Source organism: Platalea leucorodia, assembly GCF_965183815.1.
Source record: "Platalea leucorodia genome assembly, chromosome: 2".
Lineage (NCBI taxonomy): Eukaryota > Metazoa > Chordata > Aves > Pelecaniformes > Threskiornithidae > Platalea > Platalea leucorodia.
Window position 1 is genome coordinate 2,825,040 of NC_138824.1, and position 25,626 is coordinate 2,850,665.

The 25,626-nt window shown below is 49.6% G+C and overlaps 1 protein-coding gene across 1 annotated transcript; it reads left to right on the forward strand.

Moving 5' to 3' along the window:
- Nucleotides 1–244: 244 nt before the first annotated feature.
- MOGAT2 (monoacylglycerol O-acyltransferase 2) lies at nt 245–25,305 on the forward strand (the record flags this gene model as incomplete). The annotated part of the gene is made up of 6 exons (XM_082337826.1): nt 245–335; nt 9,410–9,588; nt 21,430–21,634; nt 23,115–23,289; nt 23,446–23,645; nt 25,151–25,305. The coding sequence occupies 6 exons, from the start codon at nt 245–247 to the stop codon at nt 25,303–25,305; spliced, it is 1,005 nt and encodes a 334-aa protein (XP_082193952.1).
- Nucleotides 25,306–25,626: the final 321 nt, after the last annotated feature.

The window sequence follows — 25,626 nt, forward strand, 5'->3', positions numbered from 1 at the left end:
AGCATGAAATCCTCACCATCTAAGCGTGTGGTGAGTCACGTTGGCATAAAGTCAGTGACACCTCCCAGCAGCGTCCCTCTCCTCCCCATACGGGAGGGTGGCTACGGGCAGCCACCACCGCCACTGTACATTGCACAATCCCCTATACTGTAAGACTGGGTAAATATTGACGGGCGACTTTGCACTTTGCATTCGCCACTTGCAGAACTTCCTTCTCTTTCAAGACGTGCATGCAGAGCCCAAGATGGTTGAGTTTGCTCCGCTCTCCGTGCCACTGCAGAGAAGGCTTCAGACGGCATCGGTGGTTCAATGGGTCTTCAGCTTCCTATGTCTAGGTAAGAGACATCTCCTTTTCCTTCTCTGAGAAGCCGGAGCAGCTTTTGCCCCAACCCCTTCTCTCCCTGACCCCAAGAAAGACCTGGGACCGAAGGAAAGTGGAATTAAAGGCATCTTCTGGGAGCTTGCAGTGAATCCCAGGCCATGTTAGGACAAGTGATTAGCAGCAGACATTGCATCGCATGTCGCTGTTTGTCTCGCTGTATGAAGAGCAGTGTGGGAGGCTCTGTCTCACTAAAGCAGTTCTTTTTTTTCCTTTTTTCCTTTTTTTTTTTTTTGGTTTATTCTTGCCACCCGATCTGAGCACGGTGGCACTAGGGAAGTGCGTGGCTGCGTGCCTGTGCATGGGAACATCTATGGGTCTTACACAGCAGCTAAACCCATGTGGGGTTTCAGCTTCTCCTGCTCTTTAGGTTTAGTGTTTTCCTGGTCTAAGGTGCTGCCCTGCCTAGTGTTAGTCATGAGGAATGGTATTCCCATGCCTGAGGGATGGTAGAATGGGAAAAACATGAGGGACTCTGCTTTGCAACCTTGGGAACAGACACTCACTTTATACAGATGCCCCGGCACGACACAAAAGGGCATTTTTCCAGGAAAACCCAGGCAGGTTGGGGAAAAGACGCATTAGCAAACTGGGACAAACTCACCACTGTGTGGAGGGCATCAGGTGCTGATGGAAATGGGAGACATGCAGTTCTGGATAGGATGCACTGGGTAATAAGGAGATGGGAGACCCAGAGGCAGGTTATCAGAGAGTGTAAACTGTCTGGGGTGATTTACAGCCCATCAGGAGCCAAGCTGGAATGTGACTTCTAGAGTTTCCCATTGTCATGCAAATTCTTAATCTCAGGTGGGATCTGTGTAAAGCTTTATTGTGGCAGGATAGTTGTTGACTAGTCCCAATACACAGAGGGAGCAGATCTTTGTGTATATATGGGTCCTGGCACACAAGCAGCTCCAAAACAATATCTGTAAAGAAAGCATAGGCTATGCTTCAGAGCCTCATTAAGTTCCTGAGATGGCTCCATCCAAACTCTGCTACAGACCTGGGGCTGAATGGCCACCTCTGCACTAGTATCTGGTGGACTGGAGCACTGGGCCATACTGGTCCAGATGGTGTAGCTGTTTGCATGCTTCTTGGCATAGGTTTGGCTCATGCTGAGTGACACTCGTCCAAACACGGCACAGTCTGGGCAACGGCAGAGGCCAGGGACCATTGCTGGTAGCCAGGATGGGTGAGGCTGCCCTTTAATGAAAGAGAAGAGAATTAGCAACATGGACATGACTGGGCAATGCTGTTCACCTGCTGGGTCAGCAAATGGGCTCTGCCAAGTGGCTTTGGAGAGGCGTAACTAGTGTGGCCCCTTGGGTTGCTCTGGGACAAGCTGGAGGACATCCCTCTCCAGATGGAGGGGAAATCCCAGTGTGACAGTGATGGCACAGCCAGCTGAGCTGCCACAAAGCACGGTTATGGCATGGCGGAGTGCAGGGCGCTTGGTGCCATCCCATACTTGTGTTATAAACCCTGGGGCTCTTCTAGCACAGAAGAGATCCCAGCTGTGATCAACCTTCTCCTGCACGCTGGAGACCACCTTGCAGGAGGAGACATAGGCGTTGTTAACAGGGGAGGGGGGATCTGGAAAAAGCCATGGAGCCCTGGACACAACTGGCCAGAGGGGGACATTTTGGGGTGCTCTGTATCTCCCTCCTTGCTCCTGTGCCTGGTTTTCCTTCCATGGTGCCATGATGGGATGGGACGTAGCAGAGATGTGGCCGCAATGTTAACAAGGGATACAACAACACATCCCTATTCCCAGCATGGATGCAGCTGGGGCTTATGGAGCTTTAACAGTATTTTCCAGCAAAACAACTTGCACTGTAGGTTTGTCCCTTCTTGGTATCGGGTTCAAGCTGGCACTTGACTTTTCGGTGATGGAAATGACTGCTGGAGCCAGCAGAAAGCCAGGAAATGGGCAGGAGGGAGGAATCCTCTGCAGTCGGAGGGTAACGTAGAGCTGCTGGAAACGCAGGCTCTGCCTCCTGCAGGCAAATACAGCTTGATCTGAATGAGGATGAGGCCCAAACCCCCACCTCCTCCATGGCTGGCCTTCCAGAGATTACTATCTTTCCCTTGAACAGTTTTACTTTGATTTTGTTTTTTTGGTGATACAGTCTGAAACCAAAAGCAGTTAGGAAATACTATAAGAAGGGCATTAGAAAGGTGATGATCGAACCTTGTGGAGCTATTCCAGCTGGTTTTATTCATTTTACAAAGTTTCTTTAAGTCTGGAGCTTTCCACCCAAAAGTTCCTGGTTTTAACAACTGTGAAAGACTGATGCTAAGAGATAGCCTTAATTTCATCGCACGATCTGCCAAAGACCCAGTGCTGCACTCAGTTATAACCCTCAGGCACAGAGGTCAGACCTTCATGGGCAGGATTTGGCCACCGGCTGCTCCTTTCTCTCTGAGACAGGCTTGTGCTTCTGCTGCCAGAAAAGGGCTCCCGAAAACACACGGTCAGCCGCTGCCAGACATTTGCACAGCCCTTTGGCTGGAGATCCCGCAGCCGCCGCTCGGCAGCACTGGTTGCAGGCAGCTGTTGCTATGGTTGTGCAAATGCATCCCCTGAGAAGCCGGGCGAGGGGCTCATTCATTCTCCGCGGGGCGCTGGATGAGTGCGGCAGCTCGACCCCAGTGCTGGCAGGGAGCTCTGCCGCAGTATCTCTCGCAACAGGCAGGCATTGCCTGCGCTGCCGGTTTTCTTGAGGATGCTCCTGGCAAGGGCACCAAGATAAAAGGTGCCATTTGCTTCAGCTGCTGGCAGCTGCTGGAAGGAGAGTGCACGGTGCAAGGATGGGATGCAGGGCATGGAGTGGGGACCCCAATGCCTGCCCACTGTGGGATCCCAGTACTGACCAGTGCTGCCTCCCAGTGCAGTGGAGCCAGGCTTCTGCAGGGCACCGAAACCCAAACCTGCTGCACCTCTTCCCGCTGCCTCTCTGATTCCCAGTCTCCATGGACTTGGGCATGGGCATCCATCCAGACACACCATGCGAAAGCATTAGTGTAGGACTGAACCCATGCAAACAAACCCTGTGCAGGGGCAGGAGACCTGTGCACGCTGGATCTGCAGAGGCCGCGTATGACACCCAGCCTTTGAACCCTCTCAATCAGCAGGGTTGGCTCAAAGGGCACAAGGTACCAGTGTGAGTCAGGCCCCCTTGACAGCTGAGCGTAGTCCACAGCCTGGGACAGCCTGGCCGGGCATCTCTGCAGGCTGTCGCTGTCAGGGACCCTGGGCTGGCATTAGGGATCTGGGCAATGGGCATCTTGCAAACCCTCCTGACAACCACAATGTGAGTCTGACTGACTCTGGGGCTGCTGCGATGCCAAAAATCTCTTTCCATAGGCTGCTGTTTTCCCTATTTCAGGCTGAATGAGCAAATGCTGGGTTAGTAGCAAATGTTGGGCCCAGCAGCACTTTGATGGGACATGGTCCGTGTTTGGACTTGACCAGAAAAGTCCTCCATGTGCTTTGTAGCCTGTGGCTCACTTGGAGCCTGTGGCATGTATGTGTGTCTTGTCTGTGATATGCCCATGGTTTCATCCACGGAGGGACTTGCAGCTCACAACAAAACTACTTAACACAAGATACCCACCACCAAATACTTTGGTTTTGCTCTGAGCTTCTTTGAGGGAGCCCAGCCCCAGAAGCCACTTGGCCTGTGAGGGGCTCCAAGAAATCCATCACATCCACATGGTTGTGTCTTCTTTTTGCTGAGTCCCATACAGCCATGGAGATGTGAGGTGCTGGGTCCTGGATCATGAAGAGCTGCTTCAGGAGCACCCCTGGTTGACAGGCTGGGTGCAGACCTTGGTGGCCCTGCAGTCCAGGAACGTCCTACGACTGCTTCACCCAGAGCCACATCTCACCACGGACAACCGCAGACAAACCTCCTGACTTCTGGCCTGAACAGAAAGTGTAAGATTTAGGGTCTGTATAGAGCTTTCCTTCTTGTCAAGGGCGCTTTCGTTTTGGTTTTAGTTTGAGGCTGCCCAGGGAAGTGGTGGAGTCCCCATCCCTGGAGGTATTTAAAAGACGGGTAGATGTGGTGTTTAGGGACATGGTTTAGTGGTGGACTTGGTAGTGCTGGGTTAACGGTTGGATTTGATGATCTTAAAGGTCTTTTCCAGCCTAAACAATTCTATGATTCTGATTCTATGAAGGGGTGTCTCTCCCCTTTCCATGGCAGAATAGACAGTGCAGTAGCTAATCTCAGCCCAGCCTAGGATTCTTTGGCCATTTTGAGATAATTGAACTGATGTGATTGCAGAGACACACATGATGCCCTTAGACCTCCTCTTGCAGCCCATGGTGTTGTCTGCCTTGAAAGGGCTCTGTGTAAGGACTCAAGCCATTTTACAGCAATTTAGCATGGGCAGTCGGGCTACCTCGCAAGAGTTCAGATCTGCAGAGGGAGGAGGTGAGGATCACATCTGTTTGCAATCGCACCGCCAAACCTGCCTGTTCCTCCCGAGTGTACAACCACGGCTTGAGAGATTGCAGCCTGAGGCTGGGAATCAAGGGAGTTATGGGGACAGAAAGGTGGAAGGCAGATATTGTAGTGATGCTATAGCTGAATACTAAAGGTAATTCTTCCCTCCTTTCCTTTAAAGAGTACTGTAAAGGAAGCAAGGCAGAGCCATGTTATAATCACATCTCATTGCCATTTGTGTGCCTGATGCACCTGCAGTCCCCATCCTCACCAGAGAACTTGCTCCCATGGAGAGCTTGACCAAGCTGGGGGTTGGAACTAGATGGCCTTTAAGGTCCATTCCAATGCAAACTACTCTGTGATTCTAAGCTGGAGAGCTTGTCTGACTCTGCAGAGCCCTGGCAGCTGATGGGGTTCAAAGATGGGTTTCCAATGAACTGGGGACTTGCAGGTGTCCCCCCCATCCCCATCATGACACAGACTGCCATCTCTTCCAGCGGCGTTTCTGAGACCCGACAGCCCTTTGTGGGTTGCTTTGTGGGCACAGCGGGTTGTACGTAGGCTGGAGTTTGGCCCCAGGAGGGAGATATCTGCTGAGGTTCCCTGGCCAAGAGCCTAATGCCATGTTTATGATATCCTTTAAAGTGTTTGCCTGGCAGGTAGCCCAGAAAACGACAGTTATTTGTAAGAAAGCAGATGCTGAGGGAAATATGACTCTCATCTGGGTAGCTCTGAAGTGGTCCCCAGTCCAGGGAGGGACAGGCAAGAAACCCTCGTCGTTCCTCATTTTCCTCTTGGGATTCCACTCAAGGGAAGAAAGCAATGATTATGGGGAACAGCCTCACAACAAGCAAATGTTCCTGTTTGCCACCCATCCATTCTGCCCTGGGGAGTGTGTGTTCCCCTCCAGCGCAGATTCAGGAAAGACTTGGGATTTTCAGGAATAGAAATAGATCTTGGCTCCTGGTGCATGGTCCTTCCCTCTAGCACTTAGCTCAAATGGATGCAGCATTTGGCTCTTTCTTGGGTGGGATGTTATTTTTCAGTGGCTTGGAGAACAAGAAGACTCTAAGATGTGAAGAGTCACCTGTGTAACCTAAGAGAGGTCAGGTTGGTGCTGGTGAAGGGACCCTGGAGCCAGGCTGAAGAGCATGAAGTCCTGGGCAGTGGGGCTGGTGGTGGACCCCTCCTGAGGACCTGACGTGGCTTTCAGGAAGCAGCAAGAGAGCTCTGTGGCAAATATTTTGCCACTGGTGGTCCAGAAAGTCTCGGTGTCTAACTGATGGGATCGCTCTGCCTCTTGCTATGTTTTCATTGAAGAGTTTGAGGACATGACACACAGACATCTGCAAGAAAGTTGGAAGGGGGACAGCAATCTCCCTTGTTCCAAGCAGCTACGGTGACTCCCCCTTCCACACCAGGCAGGCCTTGAGTGCCCTCTTCTTGCCAAAATGCAGCCCATAAATAATCGTGTGTCTGCCGAAGGCTGGGATTGTTGGCAGTAGGATTTAACCGTACATTTTCTGGAACATTCCTGTCTCTTTGGTCCCATCCACAGCAACTTTCAGACTGAGGGTTCATTCCGGGACAGGAATGGGCTCCTTTCCCGCAGCACCCAGGGCACTGTAAGATTTTACAAGCACAAAAAAAAAAAATAATCTTAAGACTGAGTGAAGGTCACTATGTGCAAATTCTGCCCTGCAAAAAAAAAGTTGAATTGCAAATGAATCGAGGGAGACATTAATAATTATATAATTGCAAGATAAAGCCTCACTTGGATGATAAGTGCATAGATTTGGACCAGAACAACTCCTTCATTGTGCAGAATGTACTTTGAGCTTCGCATGGTATGATAAAAAGAGAATGAAGCATTGCACAGTTTTGTAGCAGACCCGATGACCTGGCTCCCAGGTACAGTAAAACTGCAACCTCTGCGTTGTTCCTCGAGCAGCATTCGTGTGTCATGAGGACCCTGGAGCTTTGTTTCATGCTGGATGCTCTTTTCCTCAAGAGTTATAAAGACTCTGTCCATGGCACTTGAAAGGAGTGGTGCCAGGTACGAGCAGGGGTTTGTTCTGACCTGGAGGATGCATTGCAGGTTAGACCTGTTGCTCTGCAGAGAGCTTTGGTGTTACCCCATGCACTGTATTAGTGCCTACCCAGGTGCCTGCCTTGCTTTTCTGTTCAAATGCTGCTCAATGCTGTGTCTCTACCTACAGGCTTGGGGAGGAGCGGCTGGGAGCTGCCCGGCGGGAAAGGGCCTGGGGGTGCTGGTCGACAGCCGCTGGACATGAGCCAGCAGGGTGCCCAGGTGGCCAAGAGGGCCAACGGCATCCTGGCTTGTATCAGGACCGGTGTGGCCAGCAGGAGCAGGGCAGGGATGGTCCCCCTGTGCTGGGCACTGGTGAGGCCGCCCCTCGAATGCTGTGCTCAGCGCTGGGCCCCGCACCCCAAGGCGGCCATGGAGGGGCTGGAGCGTGGCCAGAGCAGGGCAGCGAGGCTGGGGCAGGGGCTGGAGCCCAAGGCTGGGGAGGAGCGGCTGGGGGAGCTGGGGGGGCTCAGCCTGGAGAAGAGGAGGCTGAGGGGAGCCCTCATCGCTCTCTGCAACGGCCTGAAAGGAGGCTGGAGCCGGGGGGGTCGGTCTCTGCTCCCCAGGAACAAGCGATGGGACGAGAGGGAACGGCCTCAAGCTGCGCCAGGGCAGGGTTGGGTTGGGTATGGGGAAAAACTTCTTCCCCCAAAGGGCTGTCAGGGCCTGGCCCAGGCTGCCCAGGGCAGGGGCTGAGTCCCCATCCCTGGGGGGATTTAAAAGCCAGGGAGATGTGGTGCTTGGGGACATGGTTTAGTGGTGGCCTTGGCAGTGCTGGGTTAACGGTTGGACTCGATGATCTTAAGGGTCTTTTCCAACCTAAATGATTCTGTGATTCTATGATTCTATATGAGGACATAAGAGCCCATTTCAGCTTTAAGGAGGTTTAGGATCCTGCTAAATTATTGTTTGTTTTTTTCCCCATAGGAATTACCAATACCATCATGCCAGTGTTTTAAAAAGGGGCAGGGATTTGTTTTTACAATCAAAGCTCTAGGATCAGGGTGACTTATCACAAAAAACCCCTACAAACCAGACCTACTTATTTATCCTTATACTTATTTCTCCTTTCTACTTTCTCCTTTCTGCTTATTTGCTATAAAAGCAAACAGGAGTTACAAGGAGGTCTCAAATGAGAGCATCATGTACCTCTTCTTTGACAGGCCTTAGCTGAGATGAGATGGAGAATGCAGATGCCAGGTGACTCCCAAAGATGAAAATCCAGGTCTAAGAGGATGAGGGCATGGATGCATCTGTCTCACAACTGAAGTTGAACAGGTCATCTCCATCCTCACGACCTTCAGCCCTGGGTGCTGGATCTGTGATGAAGACCCAGAGAAGAACAAAATGTATAACCCACCGCACATGGTGTAGCCCATGAGCTGGGGGAGGCAAAGGGCATGGATGAATGTGTTTTTGGGTTTTTTTTAGCTCAGTTTCCTCCTTCCCAGACAACACCAAGGCTTCCAGAGGGACAGATGGAGAGGACACAACTCTTCCCAGGCACTTTCTAGGGCATCTGCTTTACCAGGTGGCAGCTTGGTGGCCATCAGTGCTTCCCAGTCTCTGTGCAGACAGATAACATTGGGCTTGGTAGGATTTCATGCACCAAGTGATGCTTGTTTGCACACAGACTTTTCTTCTCTTGTCCCCGTGCCAAAATACAGGGCATGAGGGAGGTGGCAGGTAGAGGACAAAGCTGAGCACTGACTGGAAGCAACTCAGAACAGTCTTTAATGACTTGGGAAAGTCCCAAGTCATTAATGTCTTAGGGAATGAAATAGAGCATTCTTATAAAATCTGTGATGACATCAAGTTGAAAGGACTGAAAATCCTCTAGAGGCCAAGATTAGATTTGAGAGTGAACCTGAGAAGTGGAGGAAAAGGTCCAAAATCAATAAGAAAAAACTCAATAAAGAGTAAGATCTTATATATGGGAAGATAAAAAATTGAAAATCGAAGAAATAATTAAAATGGGCAATCCATAGCTCAGGACAAAGCTATTGGGGACTGTTCAAACAGGGCATAGAGCCCCGCTTTGCTGCTGTTGCAAAATGCCAGGTGTCATCAGGGGGTATTAACAGGAGTTTTGGGGTAAAACACGGGAATTATCGTTGTAGAGGTCAGACTGACTCCAGAGAAAAGCCAGACAGCAAAGGGATAGAGATCTGATCCACGAGGATCCTCTGGATGCAGTGAGGTCCATCAGTCTTGTGGGAAGAGGGGGACATGGTGGCCTTTGGAGAAATAGGTGGTTGCTGCAAGGATGGTGCTTGGTTGCTCTCTAGGTTCCTGGGGCAGATAAGAAAGAAACCACCACTTTGCATCAAAGGTGCCTTCACATTGATAAAATAATTCAGCAGCAAGCCCAGTGAAGGCTTGGGCTCCATCCCAGGTCCAAACAGACCGAGTCCCTTCAGGTGAATCATTCCTCTCCCAGCGCCCATGTAACTCAACTGCCAACTCACTGTCTGGCTTTTCTCTCAGCACAGTGCTGCACAGCTGTCTTCATCGCCCTCTTCTTCACGCGTTTTTGGCTGGTCAGTGCCCTCTACGCTGCATGGTGGTTCATAGACAGGGAAAAACCCAGGAAGGGTGCGAGGCGGATCCATGCCATGCGGAACAGTGTAATCTGGAGGTACATGAGGGACTACTTCCCCGTCACGGTAAGTGCCACTGATCCCATCAGCTCTTAGGAGATTCGGGGCCCAACTTTGTCCTTAGTGTTTGGAGGTGGGTCTGGGGCCAGCAGTCGTGGCATGGGGTGCTTGGAGGACAATGTTGAAGGATTGTCTTCCCAGCTCCCAGATTACTGCCAGACCCAGAAAAAATGCAGACCACCATTTTCAGAACTGCATCCTTTAATCATCTGCCTTTTATACACCGATTTAACCTCGCTGCATTCCAGCAGCTGGGGAAATCTCCCATCTCCTGTTTTCCATGTCTGTGTTGCAACACTTCTGCTCTTCAGGTTGCTCAGCATTTACCCAGTGGACACAGGGCCAAGTTTTGACCAAAATCCAAGAGGTCCTGGTGCCCTGCAAGGTCAGCATCCCCTTGTGCTGGGGAAGAGGCTGGATGGATAAAGCTGGGTGTGCCCTGGGCAGTCTCACAGAGTTGCTGTTCCCCTGATAGGGACTTCTGTAACATTTCCAGATTTACTTTAATGCACGTGGCAGGCCTTTGCCCTTACTCTTTATCTGGTATCCCCTTGGCACGGCATGAATGCACGGACTGGCATGAAGTCCTGCCTCAGAGCCATCACAAGTCGGTACAAATCTAAGCAATTCAGCAGAAGAGTTCATGGGCCATGCAATGGAGTGAGTTTCTAGGGTAGGCCAATCTATGGGAATTTGTAAGATAATTCCTTTAATTAAACATTGCCTGTTGAGGGAACTCGGATGGTGTGTGGACAGCTGTGCCTCATCGTTAGAGACAGCCTGGAGTCAGGAGCTGGGTGCTGCAGCCCAGGTAAAATGAAGTGGGGAGCCCAAACAGCCAAAGGACTCATCAGCCCAAAGGAAAAACAAGAGCCCAGGTTGAGAGTCTGTCCTGCATAGAGCAGGGCCTGGGATAAGGATTAGGGGGAGCTGGAGCAAAGAGAGGACCAGAGATGACGTGCCCAAGGTCACCTATCAGGTTTGCTGCTCAACCAGAAATAAGAGCCAGCTCTTTCGATTCCCATTCCTACACTTCAACAGTAAAACATGAGGTTTCTCTCTTCAGTTTTCCAGGGAGAAAAAACCCATATATCCCCCATAAAACACACCCAAAATTTTCAAGGTCCTGAAGTGCAGACTGCAAGATTGGTGCAGAAGGTGATTAATTTGGGGCTGGGCAAAAAAATGAGATGATGAGGTCTGTCTGGAACTCTGCTACCATTTCTGAGTGGGCCTTACGCATGCTTGTGTTATAACAACTCAAATAGGCACATCTTCCCTTAAAATGATGGTGCCTAAAATGTATCTCCTGATGTCACATCATCCCCTTTTGCAGGCCACCACTCAGTGCAATATTGACCCTAGTGCTGTGGGTAAAACGGGGACTTCGCCAAGCCACAACCTGGTTACACAGACAGTATGTCCCAGCAAACGTTGCTCCTTTTCATCAGAGTGGAAACAGCACTTGATACCAAGGCAGACTGCTTTGACTGCAACGCCATGGATATACTTAGATCTGCCTGTGAAGGCACCACCTCCAGGATATTCCAAAAGCAAATGTTGCACAAGAAAAATTGGAGCTTTTTGATTTCGTCTGATTTTGCTTCTCCTCATTTCAATTTTCCTCTCATCCCAATATGCTTCTTGGGTTGATGAAGGTGAAGGAGCAAAGGGCAGTGTTCTCTGTGACCATGTCTGGTTAGTGGCATACAGCACTGTGCAAGCTGGGATTGCCTCTCCCCGGACCTGGGTGCAACTGGTAGAGATAGATGTGCTGGGTTGAACCAGGCCATCACCCTCCCTTTCCAACGCTGTGGACAATTCAAGTAAATCCGTTTAATTTTGTGCTGGAAACTGGCATATGGAAACTACCCGTGTCTCAGCTGGGTGAATTGCATCTCCCTTAGCCTCTCCAGGACCATCCATGAGAGTAAGTCTACCTTGCCCGTGTCCTACTGCCATTGAGTCTCTTTGCTCAAAGGCATGGCAGAAAGGGATGCTGAGGACCTGCAGTGAGTTATTTTACGGCTAATCTCAGACCTTAACTTGTGATTTAAGGGTTTCTGGGTGAACTTCAAAGCAAGGCCCCAAAAAAGTATATCATAGTCTGGGGAGGAATGGGAACACATCCCAGGAAAGCTCGTGGCGAGATTTACCATAAGGGACAGGTAATATTTTATGACGTTTAATAAGAAACACCAAAGGGGTTCCCAATAAATTATTCTCAAGGTTGCCTTAGAAAATGCTAGAATTGCCATGAGCTATTTATGTGGCTGTAATGATTAGATGCAATATATATTCTGTAAATTATTTGTGGCCATAAGCTGCCTCTCGGGCAGTGTTGTACCAACCTCTCTGCTAAAAATCAGCTGCCAGCTCAGCCCAGAGACACCTCTTCTCCTCTCCCTTTGTAAGGCCATGCAAACCCCCTCCTGAACACCACACAGCATTGTCCGTCTGTCCTTCCCTCCCTGGGTGCCACTGTCAGGCAGGGAGGACCTGGCAGGAGGACCAGTAAGACCAGTAGAGGGAGCATGGTTACTGGATTTGGCTGCAGCTCACTGGGTAAAGGCAGGGAGGGTTTGGTGGAGCCTTTCTCCCTGCTGGTCTGGGAGAAGTCAGAGGGGGCTCTGCAAAAGGACAGAGGAAAATAAAAATATAATAAAAAGGGTATAACCAAGCAATCACATAATAGTATTTCCTTAAAACATTTTCTCAGTCTTCCACACTTTCTTTGCTCAAGGACTTTTTAAAAAGCCAGACTACAGGATTTAACAGCCCTTGCTGAATGCATCTGCTACCATGCAAGAGCATGGAAAAACACTTTGCATCCCCGACATCCCGCAGCAAGGCGCTCCCCAGGTGAACCACACAGTGTGAAGGCTTCCCTGCTCCCTGCTTGTTTCACTGGAAACTCCCTGGTTAGCCCAAGCAAATCCTGTCCCACCTAGCCACGCCACACCTGGTTTTATACTCTGTTATATCCCCCATCTGCCAGCTTTTTTCCCACCTAAAAACCTCAAATGTGTTTGCTTCCTTGCATGGAAGGTATTTAATTTCATACCTCCGAGCATGGGCTGGTTTGTCCCTGGCAGCGTGGAAGTTAAGCATCATAAATATTGCTTTTGCCATCCTGTATGCCACTCTCACGAGGAGCTGGGCTGAGCTTTTGGTCTCAGCACACACAGCTGGATGCTCCCCTGGACCTCTCACTTGCCCAAGGCCCCAGTCAGAACAGGGGCACAAGAGGAATGGGATTTGGGGAGATGGACAGGGTGGGCACCAGCACCCCGGGCTGTATTTATGTGTAGATTGAGTTCGTTCAACCCTGGAGGATTAGTCATTCTGGGAAGATTAAATGTGGCTCCTAATCCTCCCAGATCCCAGCAGCTGACTTAGCATGGCCAAGCATCAGTGTCTGGAGGAAGGAAGAGCTGCCTGCTATTTTATTTTAGGAAGCGGCTTTAAATGCTGCCTTTAAGGGATCCCTGGGCCTGTTTGCAGCTAAGGAAGCAAAGAGAGGTTGGGATAAGCATCTGTTTTCTGAGGATCTGGGCAGCGTGAATTTGCACTTTGCTGCAGCGAGCATCTGGCAAGTGGGAGCGTGCAGGCTCCGAGCCGTGCCTCCGCAGCGCAGGCAAGGAGCACCCTCTGCCGATACCACCCTTGCACAAGTACCGCTTTGCTGCTCAGTTTATTCCCCTTGGAGCTAACTGTATTTTAGTTACGGGTTCGGGAGTGTAGGGTCAGGCAGGACTTGAATGACTTTGGGTGATTTTAAAAGGGGGATGGGAAAAAAGCACTGAGAATCCAAGGAGGGAGGGCAGTGCGTTGTCCAAAAAAGTTATTTCTGCTTCCTTCCCCTGTATTTTAACCCTGTTCTAGTCCTTCTTTTTTATACGCCCTCATGATAGGCCTGCAATACATGGCTGAGCTCAGCTGGGTCTTAAAATTGCAGAAAATATATCAAAAGGTACAAAATGAATCTGTTTGGGGCAGACTACATTTAAATAGATATCCAGTGATGCCTGCTGTGGGTTGATGTGGCCTCCAGAGAGGTTTTGGATACCGTGGACTGCTCTACCTATGCTGTGTTCAAAAAGCAGTCAATAATCTGTCTGCTGCTGCCAGGTCTCTGCCCAAACCATTATCTCCATTTGCACAGTCCCTTCCCCATCATTTATCAGCACGGCATCTTTCTTATGAAGGATACAAAAAAAAATTTTTCACGATGAAGGTGGTGAATCACTGGAATGGGTTGCCCAGAGAGGTGGGAGATGCCCCATCCCTGGAAACATTCAAGGCCAGGCTGGACTGGGCTCTGAGCAACCTGATCTGGTGGAAGATGTCCCTGCCCATTGCAGGGGTGTTGGACTAGGTGACCTTTAGAGGTCCCTTCCATCCCAAAGCATGCTATGATTCTATGATACACCCAGCATTACAGTAAAAGCAAATTTCTGCATCACATGGCCAAGCAAATGCACATTGTCACTACTTCTTCTCCCAAGCCCCATCCCCTCCTGCCACTGTCAGGCTGCTGTCACCAACCTCCCTCATACAGACAAGGTGCTTTGGTAACCTCAGCTGAGGAGCACCATGGATGGGCAGAAGGTGAGGACTGGGGTGAAATGGGAAAGTGTAAGCTTGACAAGAGCCATCACTGGTGTAGTCCCCAAACAGAAGTCACTGCCTCTCTTACTGAGTATAAATTGAGGCTGGATGCATGGCTTAGACAAGACATTTCACCTTTAGATCACATAACCTGAGTTATGAGTTAAATCTAGCATCAGAAAGCTAAAATTAAAGTCTTAGAAGGACAAATTATGTCTTCAGGTGCTGTCATCATTTAGAGCAACCCCAGCCGGCACCATCTTACCAGCTTTATTCAGGGCAGCCTGAAAAGTGCCTGCTGTGTGGAGAAGGTCCTTGTGGTCTTCACTGCACTGTTTTCCCCTCGTGAACTGCCACAGGACATTTCTTACCAGCCCTGGGGTTATCTAAGTGACAGTTGGACCTTATTTTCTATAGTAACTGGCAGAGTCCCAACCTCTGTCATTGTGATGAGGACTTGCTGGCATTATTGGTTTTTGGTTAGCATGACGAAAATGAGTTATTGGAGAATTAGTTGACCCCTAGGACCTGTGATCTGGGATGGCTCCATCCCATAGCTCATTCATTCTCATAATTCCATAAACCATGACAGGGGTTATTTGAGTGCGTTGCGGTTCTGGGGAAGCACAAGGCGTGGCGGAGAGGTGACAGCCCAAGTTCGCGTGAACCAAGCACTGCCAGGAATGTTTTCATTCTTTTCATAGAAGAGTGGTATTATTTGTAACTGGGGATTTTGTGTTGTGACCCATGATGTTAAATATAATTTCTGATTTCCAGCAGTCTTGGCTGTTCACTTTGCTTCCTTCTGTTGGCTGGAGGAGAGAAGAGGCGTTGTTAGGACAAAAGCAAGACATGGCCAGATGGCCCAAAGCCACCTCTCTCTCCTTTTCTGAGGAACTTCTCTGTCCCATGTCTTGGCCCTCTCTTCTCTGCCCTCGGGTGACGTTAAGTAAGAGAGAGGCCATCACCAAGGTCAGGTCCACCAGAGGAGTTTGTCCCACCATCTGCACTGCCAAGCAACATGCTAAGCCACTGGATAAGGGAGGTCTTACAAGACCCCAAAAGCAGCATCGCACAAGAACAAGGGAAGACTCAGGCATTTTGGAGCTGCCATCCTTATCCAGGTTTGGGAGCGAGTGTGATAAAGTCCCATTCTAACTCAATTTAAACCCACCTGGCTGGTCAGACTCCCCAGTGCTTGCTGCAGACACAGCTCTGACCTGGTATTGTGGCACCTGGAGAAAACCCCAGTGCCCAAGGCTCATTTTCTCCAACTGTGCCTCTCAGACTCTTGTCATTGCTGGGACCTAAAACCCATCTTCCTCAGCAGCTGCTGGCAGTCGTCAGATATTTGCCCTTCCTTTAGTCTCCCATCTAGACACCCTTGGGTGGGCTACCTGCTTCTCTTCGCCTGGCACAATTTCTCCTTCTTTGGATCTGGCTGGGTTTCTGGATTTCTCTGCTGGATTTCATCCCACAGAGAATCTGGCTGCATGTTTCGCCCTGCAGGAGATGCTCTTAGGAGTTGTCTGGGTGGACAGCAAGGGACCTGAGGATTTGCTTAGGACAAAATTGAAAGGAGGTTAACGAACATAACATCCTTGGAAACAGAGTTTGGAGCCAGGGAAGGACAGAAATACAATAGCAATTTAATTTGGGAGACTTTAAATGAAGAAAGTACAAGCTTGCTGACCAGCTTTCCTGACCACACCCTCCTCTGCTCTGCGAATGGCTGCGGGGATGATGCCATGCTACTCCCTGCCTCCCACCACATGTTCATCTATCCCTAAGGATGCAATGTCATGGCATGTCAGTGCTCTCCCTGACTACATGTCCCCTGGCATGGCAGGCACCGTGCAGTGCCCATACTTATCTCAACTTGACTTGATCTAATTCCTCACTTAACGACTTTTTAATCCCTCCAGCCCTGCAAACAATGCTGACTGGGGGCCTGGGTATCACGTCCAGGGCATGCTGGAGCACCCAGCCCTCTAACCCTTTGGACTCAGAGAGAATTGTACTTTCCTCAAGCATTAGTGCACCAGCCTCATGCAGGGAATCGCCCGTCCTCTCTCTTCCTGTGATTTGGGGCAGGACCGTCCAGTCCGTAGGGGACAACCAGGAAACCCCAGCCACATCTTGAGGGGTGAATTAAAGCAGCCTCGTTACACCAGCATTGAATTCCTGTGCTGATACAGTCAGTCAGAAGCCCTAATTCCAATTAGCTTAATTCCACTCCAAAATGAATTTAAAACAAAACAAAACAAATACAAAATGAAGGCCACTTTAATTCCAGCTAAGAGCATCTACTTGGGATGTTAATACAGTTTACCTAATCCAGTTTAAAATTAATTTGGATTAATTTGCTTGAGATTCTCGCTGGTACATGGGCTCTTATCAGAGCTCTTGAAAGTCTGCGTATGCATTTCCCTAACATGGCTGACAGTGCATGGAGCAGGTCTCACCATGTCTCTGCAGGAGCTGGGGGAACTGGGGCAGGGTTTCACCCAGGTCTTGGACCCGCGTTTCAGTAGACAGAGTAAAGGGGGGGGTTTCTGCTACAGAGTGATCACTGTGAGCACTGGACAACTGTAGCTATCAAAATATTTCTCCACGAAGGAGAAGCATAAAGTAGACCTCATCCTTCAAAACACAAATCTAAGTTCATTTATTGGGAAGGCCAAGATCTCCCCAGATCTGGGATCTGGAAGGACTCATAACACCTTTGACAAAGGGTCATTATCACTGTCAGCAGCCAAGAAACAAGCCAGCATCCCAACCACACCAAGGAGAAGCTCAGGGAAGCCAGCAAACCCATGGCTCAATTTGGAGGGCACAACCCTGAGCTGTTAACAGCTCTCTGCCTTTGGACTGTAGGTCATATACATTAATTTGGCATCCCTCAGATGCCTCCGAGATGAGAAACTGCTCTTGTCTTACCAAGAAAACTTCAAGTCAAGCACTTGTCTCGCTTAGTTGTTTACACACAGACCGGCTTGGATGGACCCTTTAGTCCTTTGACAATTATTAAAGGTTCAACTCACCCAGAAAGACCAGAGTAGCAGATGCCATCCGGTGGGTGTGGAAATGACAACCCGGCCAAGATAGGAGGGAGGAGAGTCCCACCCCTCAGCACCTCAACCCCAGCCCCATTAAACACTTTGGGGCTGGAGTGCAGGAGAGAGCCGGGCTGTGCTGTGTCAGGTATTAATTTTCCTGGCAGTTTGGGAACAGAGATTGACCTCTGGTAGGAGGAGAGGGAAGAAGCGAATAAACAGTGGGAACAATCTAGATGGGAGGATCAAGTTTCTGTGTTAAAGAGTTTCCAGAAGGAGAAGGGTGGTTCAGAGTCCAGAGGCCTGACCTACAGTGTAAGAGACTTTGCCCAAATCTCTTCTCTGCTACAGATTTCCTTCTCAGTCTTGTACAAGCTCGTTGGTTTGTCTGTAAGTTCTGGCCAAATCATCCAAATGTGAGCAGACACCATGACAAAATGGGGACCTTCTCTCCCCTTCTTTGCTTATGGCTTGGAAGAAGCCCAGTTTACAAAGCTGAAAGAGGCAAATAATTCAACTAAGTGACTAAGATGTGGTCAGTGCTACTGCAGGGGACAGCTCTTGCAGAAACATTAACCAGATCCACCAACTCTTGAGTGACCAGACATCTATCCTCTAGCTGCTCATGACTCATAGCAAAGATTCAAAAATCACAGAATCACAGACTGGTTGAGGTTGGAAGGGACCTCTGAAGGTCATCTGGTCCAACGCCCTGTGCTCAAGCATAGAATCATAGAATCATAGAATCGTTAAGGTTGGAAAAGACCCTTAAGATCATCGAGTCCAACCGTTAACCTATCACTGCCAAGGCCACCACTAAACCATGTGCAGGCCCACCCAGAGCTGGTTATCCAGGACTGTGCCTAGATGGTTTTTGAATATCTCCAAGGATGGGGACTCCACAACCTCTTTGGACAACCTGTGCCAGTGCTCGGTCACCCTCACATTGAAAAGGTGTTTTCCTGATGTTCAGAGGGAACCGCCTGTGGCTCTGGTCCTGGCACAGGGCACCACTGATAAGAGCCTGGCTCCGTCCTCTTTGCACCCTCCTTTCAGGTACTTATAGACATTGATGAGATCCCCCTGAGCCTTCTCTTCTCCGGGCTGAACTGTCCCAGTTCTCTCAGCCTCTCCTCATAGCAGAGATGCTCCAGTCCCTTTATCATCTTTGTGGCCCTTTGCTGGACTCTCTCCAGTATGTCCATGTCTCTCTGGTACTGAGGAGCCCCAAACTGGACACAGTACTCCAGGTGTGGCCTCACCAGTGCTGAGTAGAGGGGAACGATGACCTCTTACCACCTGCTGGCAATATACCTAATGCAGCCCTGGATACCATTTGCTGCCTTTGTTGCAAGGTCCCATTGCTGGCTCATATTCAACTTGGTGTCCACCAGGACCCCCAGATCCTTTTCTGCCAAGCTGGGTGGCCCCCAGCATGTATTGGTACATTGGGTTGATCCTCCCCAGGTGCAGGACTTTGTACTTCTCCTTGTTGAACTTCATGAAGTTCTTGTCAGCTGTATACATAGGATACAGAGAGCTGGATACATAGATCATGATCAAGCTCCAAAATGCCTGTGTGGTTTAAAAGGCCCAATCTAGAACCAACAATGGTTGGTAGGACTCGAGACTTTAGCAGCTCTGAGGCCACTAGGGAGATGAGGAATCATTTATCAGTGACAGATGTGCTATCCAGGGGCACCATAAAACACCGGGGGTTGCATTTGGCTTTGTCTGTGGCCAGAATTAGCCTTAAAAAAACCCCAAAAGCCCAGAAAATATGATAATGCAGAGCAAGATGAAAAATGCAGTATCTGAAAATAGGTGTGCACTACAACAAATGAAATAAATCACAAGGTGATCTCAATGGAAAGTATCAAGAGAAAACATGATCAGCCAGAAACAGAGCTGGAAAGATTGCTGGTTGGTGGGTGTCCAGTCCTTTGTAAGGGGACATAACCTCCTCCTTCTCTTCCCTCACTTCTTATCAGAGATTCATAGAACCACAGAATGGTTTTGGTTGGAAGGGACCTTTAAAGGTCATCCAGTCCAACCCCCCTGCAATGAGCAGGGACACCTTCCACTATATCAGGTTGCTCAGAGCCCCGTCCAACCTGACCTTGAATGTTTCCAGGGATGGGGCATCTACCACCTCTCTGGGCAACCTGGGCCAGGGTTTCACCACTCTCATCGTAAAAAATTTCTTCCTTATATCTAGTCTGAATCTCCCTTCTTTTAGTTTAAAACCATCACCCCTTGTCCTATTGCTACAGGCCCTATTCTTCATTCTTTCGTCTCCTGTCCTCCCTCCCCTTTCATTGGGGTGAGCACCAAGGCAGCAGCTGGATGTCTCCTAGGGAGGTTTTTTAAGGTTGTGAGGTGTCAGCACAGGTGAACTCTCCCGTTGAAGCAGTTTGCGCAGCCCAGTGGATACCCTAAGTTCGGCTCTTCATTAGCAAGGAAGGTGGTGTGAGCTTGGGGTGCAACCATGGGTTGAGCTTGCTGTCACCCCCACTTCTTGCCACCCTGCGCGCACACAGCACTGGATTTAGTGGCTTTCAACACACCCGAGCATCTCACCTCCCTGCTTATAAATCACGCAGAGATGAAAGGCTGTTTGGAAGCCGAAGATGAATGCAGAAAACATTGATGCAAGCTGAGATTACTCAAAAATGAGCAAATGGTGGCAGAGGCCCTGGGCACTTAGTAATTCAGCCATCTGCCCCTCTTTCTGCCTAGGCACCTCTGCACCCCGGCAGCGGTGGAACTCTTGTTTGTCCGTTCCCCTCATTAGGAGCAGGCGCTTGAATGGGCACATGTGTACAGTCAACAGTGCCTTAGGACAGATGGGAAATTAGCCACAACGTAAGAAAGTAAAATACACTCTTGTGATTAACCTGCGGTTCTGGCTGCTTCTAGGAAAACACACGCACCATTAGCTGCTCCCCGAGTGTGGATGGGACTGGGGTGCTCAGAGGGGCGATGTGTTAAAATGCACAGGGTTTTAGTTCTTCCTGAGCACTCAAAGTGCCTTTGAGCTGTTTGGAAATTCATGGTGGCTCTGTGATGGCTAACCTTGGAAATGTTCATCCTTCCCCAGTGCTGTGAGCATCCTCAGCACCCACGGGAAGGGGGCAGAGGCATCAGCGTTCAGTTTTGACTGCTTCTGCCTGGATTATGCATGTGCTGGCTGATGTTGGGATGGCATGGTCTTCTTGGTGACAGAGCTGGAGGGTGGGTTTGTCACATGAGCCCCTCTCCTCTGGGTAGTCCATAGCAAGTGTAACCCACAGAGTTGAAATCCTGGTGGTCCCTTATCTCCCTTTAATTGTCCCCTCTTCTGCTGTGGCCCATTCTCCCACGTAGCATCTTCCAGGCTCCAACCCCACTTTCAGACTGGCCAAGTATTTCAGCTCGCTGCTTAGCCAACCCTCAAGGACCGTCCATGTGCTGCACTGTATCTCCAATCCATGCTGTCCATCTCTAACGGCTGGACATGGGCATTCCCCATTCCCTCCTCCCGGTAAGACTGTAGCAACCTTGGGCAGACATCCATTGCTCTTTGATGGATTCATGGATTACCCGGGCACCTTTCCTCAATGGAAAGAAAACCACCAGCTTGTTCTCTGTTAGATGTCTGGGAGGTGGATGTCACCTTACCATGTATGAAAGCATCCTTGAATCACCTGACATGTACTTCAGGACAGGACAAACCTTGGGTCTACACCATGTTGTTGAGCAGGGACGTGTCCCTGCGCCAGGCGGCAGCTTTACATGGGTCATGATTCTGCACTCCCTTTGCTGTTCTGGTGGTGGGGTGGAGGAGGCGTGGAAATAATAACCCCTTTCTCACTTTTTAGCTTTTTTTTCCATATTAGAAAATGTATTGGAGGACATTTTAAACAAAGTAGGTTCCCCACAGCATCTAGGCCAGCACAAGGCAACATGAGGAATTCTGCCATGAGAAATGACATATTGGGCCAATGGGTGGGAGGAGATGGAAGTACAGGCAATGAAATACATCTCAGTTAAAAATGATTGAGTTGTTTCAGTTGGCCTTTTCCAACAGAAGGCATGGTGTGTGCTAGGGACCCCCCTCCAGAAATCCCCTATCTGCTCCATCCCCGCAAGGTGACAGCACTAACTCATGGCCCCATTTTGGCTCCATCCCTGTGTCCAGCTGGTGAAGACGGCGGAGCTGGACCCTAGGCAGAACTACCTGATGGGATTTCATCCCCACGGGGTCCTGGCAGTAGGAGCCTTCCTCAATTTCTGCACAGAGGCATCGGGCTTTTCCACAATCTTCCCAGGCATCACTCCACACCTGATGATGCTCTCCCTGTGGTTTCGCTTCCCCTTCTTCAGGGACTACCTGATGAGTGCAGGTAAGAAGGGTGGCAGCATGGGCAAGCGGTGGGATGGGTGGGTGAGTTGGATGCTTTTTGGGAGAGCAGAGAGTGAAAACACCAGGGAGGTTTGGCAAGAGAAGTCAAGGGTCTGTTTGTCCTCATCTGTGGCCTATCTGATCCCATGCATGGACACAGCTACTGGAGATGGCACCGAAAACCTCGATGAAGTTAAAACTTGCTCTTATCTCTGTTGTTGAACTTCATAGATCACCTCTGAGCTCAGCGCATCGCTGTGCCAGGCGCTGTGTAACAGTAAAATGCAGAGCAGATTGTCAGCAGAAATGCTGAGACCAGCAGGACGGGGGGGGGTCCTGTATTTCTTTCTTTCTTTAGATGCAAATAATATTCAGGCTTGAAATCATGGTTCCCACTAAAAGAAGGAGAAAACCTATTTTTCCGAAGCTGCTGCTGCTTGCAGGGAAGCAGCAGCCAGGGAGAGAGGATGCAAGTAGCAGCTCATGCTGTTGCAAAACCAGGTGGCAGGAGAGGAAGAAGAAATGAAAAGAAATAGGTGAAAATTAAATGGAGAGAGGGGAAAGAGAGTCTGGAAAGATTTTTGGAGACAGGCAGGAGATGCCCTCCATCTCCAACCAGTGGGCTTGGGGAATGGCCACTTCTCCAGCCAAATGGGCTCATGTCGTAGGCAGGATTCAACAGATGAAACATAGGCATCCAGCTCCGCCTGAGATACCCCAGGGTATTCATCACCCTGTTTTCCGTGTAAACCCTGGCTTCTGCTGCTGAAAAAATATTTACACAGAGAGCGAGGAATCATAACACTGAGATAGGAAGGAGAGAGTTACGACCCAGGCGAAAGAAGGTTTAATTATTGTAATTTGAGAGTTCGGTGCATAGCTCATTTTCAGGTCGATTGAATCCATTCGACAAAGAGGTTTTAATTTGCAAATTACTTCAGCCCCTGAAACAAGGATTTTTTTAAAAAAATCAAAACAACGTTGCTTTGTCATTTCTGAATTAAAGCTTTCTAACTTTTGTAAGTCAATAACAACAAGGCACCAAATTCTGCATTAAATTCCACTTTAAATTAGCAGCATGCACTGAAATTTGTGTATGTTTTAACCTAAAGCAAATGTTTCACTGCCTCTGGAATGATTCAGGGTCGGACATGGTTTCATTTGACAACTAACTGAAACAGATTTTCCCTGGGGCTGAAGTGCAGCTAGTTCTCAGCTGACTTTTTTCCTGATTTTTTTCCCGTTTCTCACTTCTGGGCCAGACAGCAAAGGGATAATTATATATTCACACAGCAGAGCTATGCATGAATCCAGCATCTTTCAAGGGAGCTGAGCTGAGATTGCCAAAGTGTAGGAAAACTCTGAAAATAAAGTGTCTAGCACCCTTCTGGAGCTGGATAATGGGGAAAAAAAGGTACAGAGCAAACCACAGTCATGTGGGTTTTACAGATGCTCATGTTTAATTCCTTTCCGCCCCCCAGGCCTTGTCTCCTCCGACAAGGAGAGTGCATCCTATGTGCTGCAGAAGCCGGAGGGTGGGAACATGCTGGCCATCATTGTCGGCGGGGCGCAGGAGGCTCTGGATGCCCGGCCGGGATCCTACACCTTGCTGCTGAAGAATAGGAAGGGATTTGTCCGCCTGGCCATCGAGCACGGGTGATGCAGGGGATGGGGTTAAGGGGCGCTTGGGGAGGGATGCTCCGGTCTGTGGCTGGTTAATGAGGTGTTCCTGCTGATTTTGGAGGGGGGGGGAAGGTGTTTTGGGGTGGGCTTTGCTAATCATGCCCCTACATTGGGTTTGGCTCCCCGCAGCACCCCGCTGGTCCCCATCTTTTCCTTTGGGGAGAACGACCTCTTCGAGCAGGTGAGAAACCCCAAGGGCTCCTGGCTGCGGAAGCTCCAGCACCGGCTCCAGCAGATCATGGGCATCTCCCTTCCCCTCTTCCATGCGCGAGGCATCTTCCAGTACAGCTTCGGGCTGGTACCCTACCGTCGGCCCATCTGCACTGTGGGTAAGTCCTTCCTCAGCACGCCAGCATGATGCTGACCACACTCAGCCTGGCCAAAGGGGGGACCAGGGACAGTCCCTGGGTTGTGTCATCCTCCTGCTGGGCTGGAGCGTCATGGCAGAGAGCACGGGCTGTGATGGGCTAGAAATGTGCTGGCAAAGGAGCATCTGCAACTACTCATGTGTCACGCTGGTTTGGGACCCTGGCTTGGTCTTATGGCAGGGCCCAGGTCATCTGGGCTGTGCTGAGAAAGCCCCAGAGCAAACATGGCCACCCCATCACCCCTGTGGGATGCAGCCAACTCCAACGGCAGTGCAACCCAGTGGTACAAACCACTGCAATAGCATTGGGTTAAAGCAAATTTCACAAACACAAGTAGGACAACACCTACACGGTTTGCAGGTTTGCTCAGTGTCCTGTGCAGACAGCCACAAAAACCAACCCATTTGCATATGAGCACGTCACGCTGTTTCAACCTGAGACCGTGCCCACGGGAGACCAGATTTCAAGAAAGTCTTTGGTTTTGAAGAAGTTTTGCCTGGTTTCAACAATTCCATGCTTGGCCCACCAGCATGACTGATGCTCTGTGAATCAGTCTAATTAAAGAGGCTGTTTGGAAAGGTCAGAGCTCACCCCACTGATTAGGTTTGACAGCCAGCAATTACTTCTAATTGTTTTACAACCTGTTTGGATTGTCTCAATGGCTTTATGAGCTGTGCAGTATCACAAGGGCTCTTCGTTAGTCCGATGAGGAGCAGCATTACACGGTGATGAAACCCTCTGTCACTTGACAAACACAATTTGAGTAAGAGACCAGAGCAAGAGAGGTATCTCCTGGACTTCCCTGTCCCCTGCAGGCACCTGGTCCTGCTGCTGGTGGCTCTGGGAGATGGCAAGGGGCTTCTTCTGGTGCTAGGAATCAAATTATTTAGATTTGCCCTTGAAAAAAGCATGATTTTCTAAAGATAAGTGGGTACTTAGCTCCTAATAAAAATCAGATGTTTCACTGAGGCTTTGATCTGAGCAAAGTGGAAGCACCCCAATCGCTTATGTATTTAGATAGCCTTGGGCTCCCCTGTGCCTCAGTTTACCCATTTGCAATGCAGATTTCCAGGGCCATGTGGGAACAGCTTGGAGAGCCCAACCCAAATATTAGGATGATGTTGTCTTTACCTGCAGTGCATCTGAGATGTTAGGAGCAGCTGCAGGGACTGCATTGGGATGCAGTACTTTTTACTTCAAAGAGCTCCACAGAGGGTCTTTGGCACTAACCAACTTTGCAGATGGGGAAACTGAGGCAAGGAGAGATGTGACCTAGGAGGCCAGGATCTGAACCTCCATCCCTCTACCTCCTTGGCTGCGCTGCCTCCCAAACGCCAGGACATGACTGGTCATATCAATGTCCAATGCACCCTTGGAGAGGTGGATCCCAGCTCTGTGCTAAGGTGTGCAAAGTGTCCAGAGGGACCTGAGACTGGCTCCTTCTAATGCCTCTGCTTGTTTTCCAGTTGGGAAGCCAATTCCAGTCCAGAGGAAGCACAGACCTTCCGAAGAAGAGGTTGATGAAGTCCATCAGAAATACCTAAACGAATTGTGCAAGCTCTTTGAGGAGCACAAAGCTAAATATAACATCCCAGAAGACAGACACCTGGAATTTATATAGAGCTTCTCAGGCAAGGTGAAACCATGGAGATCAAGCTTCAAGTTTTCCCCTATCTCTGGAACGATTTCACAACCTCACGTTAGTCACAGTTAACATATGGTCCATACAGTGTAGGGAGAAGGACTTGATTTTCCCAGCATTTGCATGGGTTTAGGGCCAGAGTTTTATTTTTTTCTCCCTGTAGGACACATAAAAGATATAAAGAAGGGAAAAAAAACCATCTGACCAACCCAGCACTGTTGAAACTCCCCAACAGAAAACTCACACTTCCAGTTTGGTTCAGAGGCCAGTTTTTCAAGATATTTCCAGGCAAAGATGAAT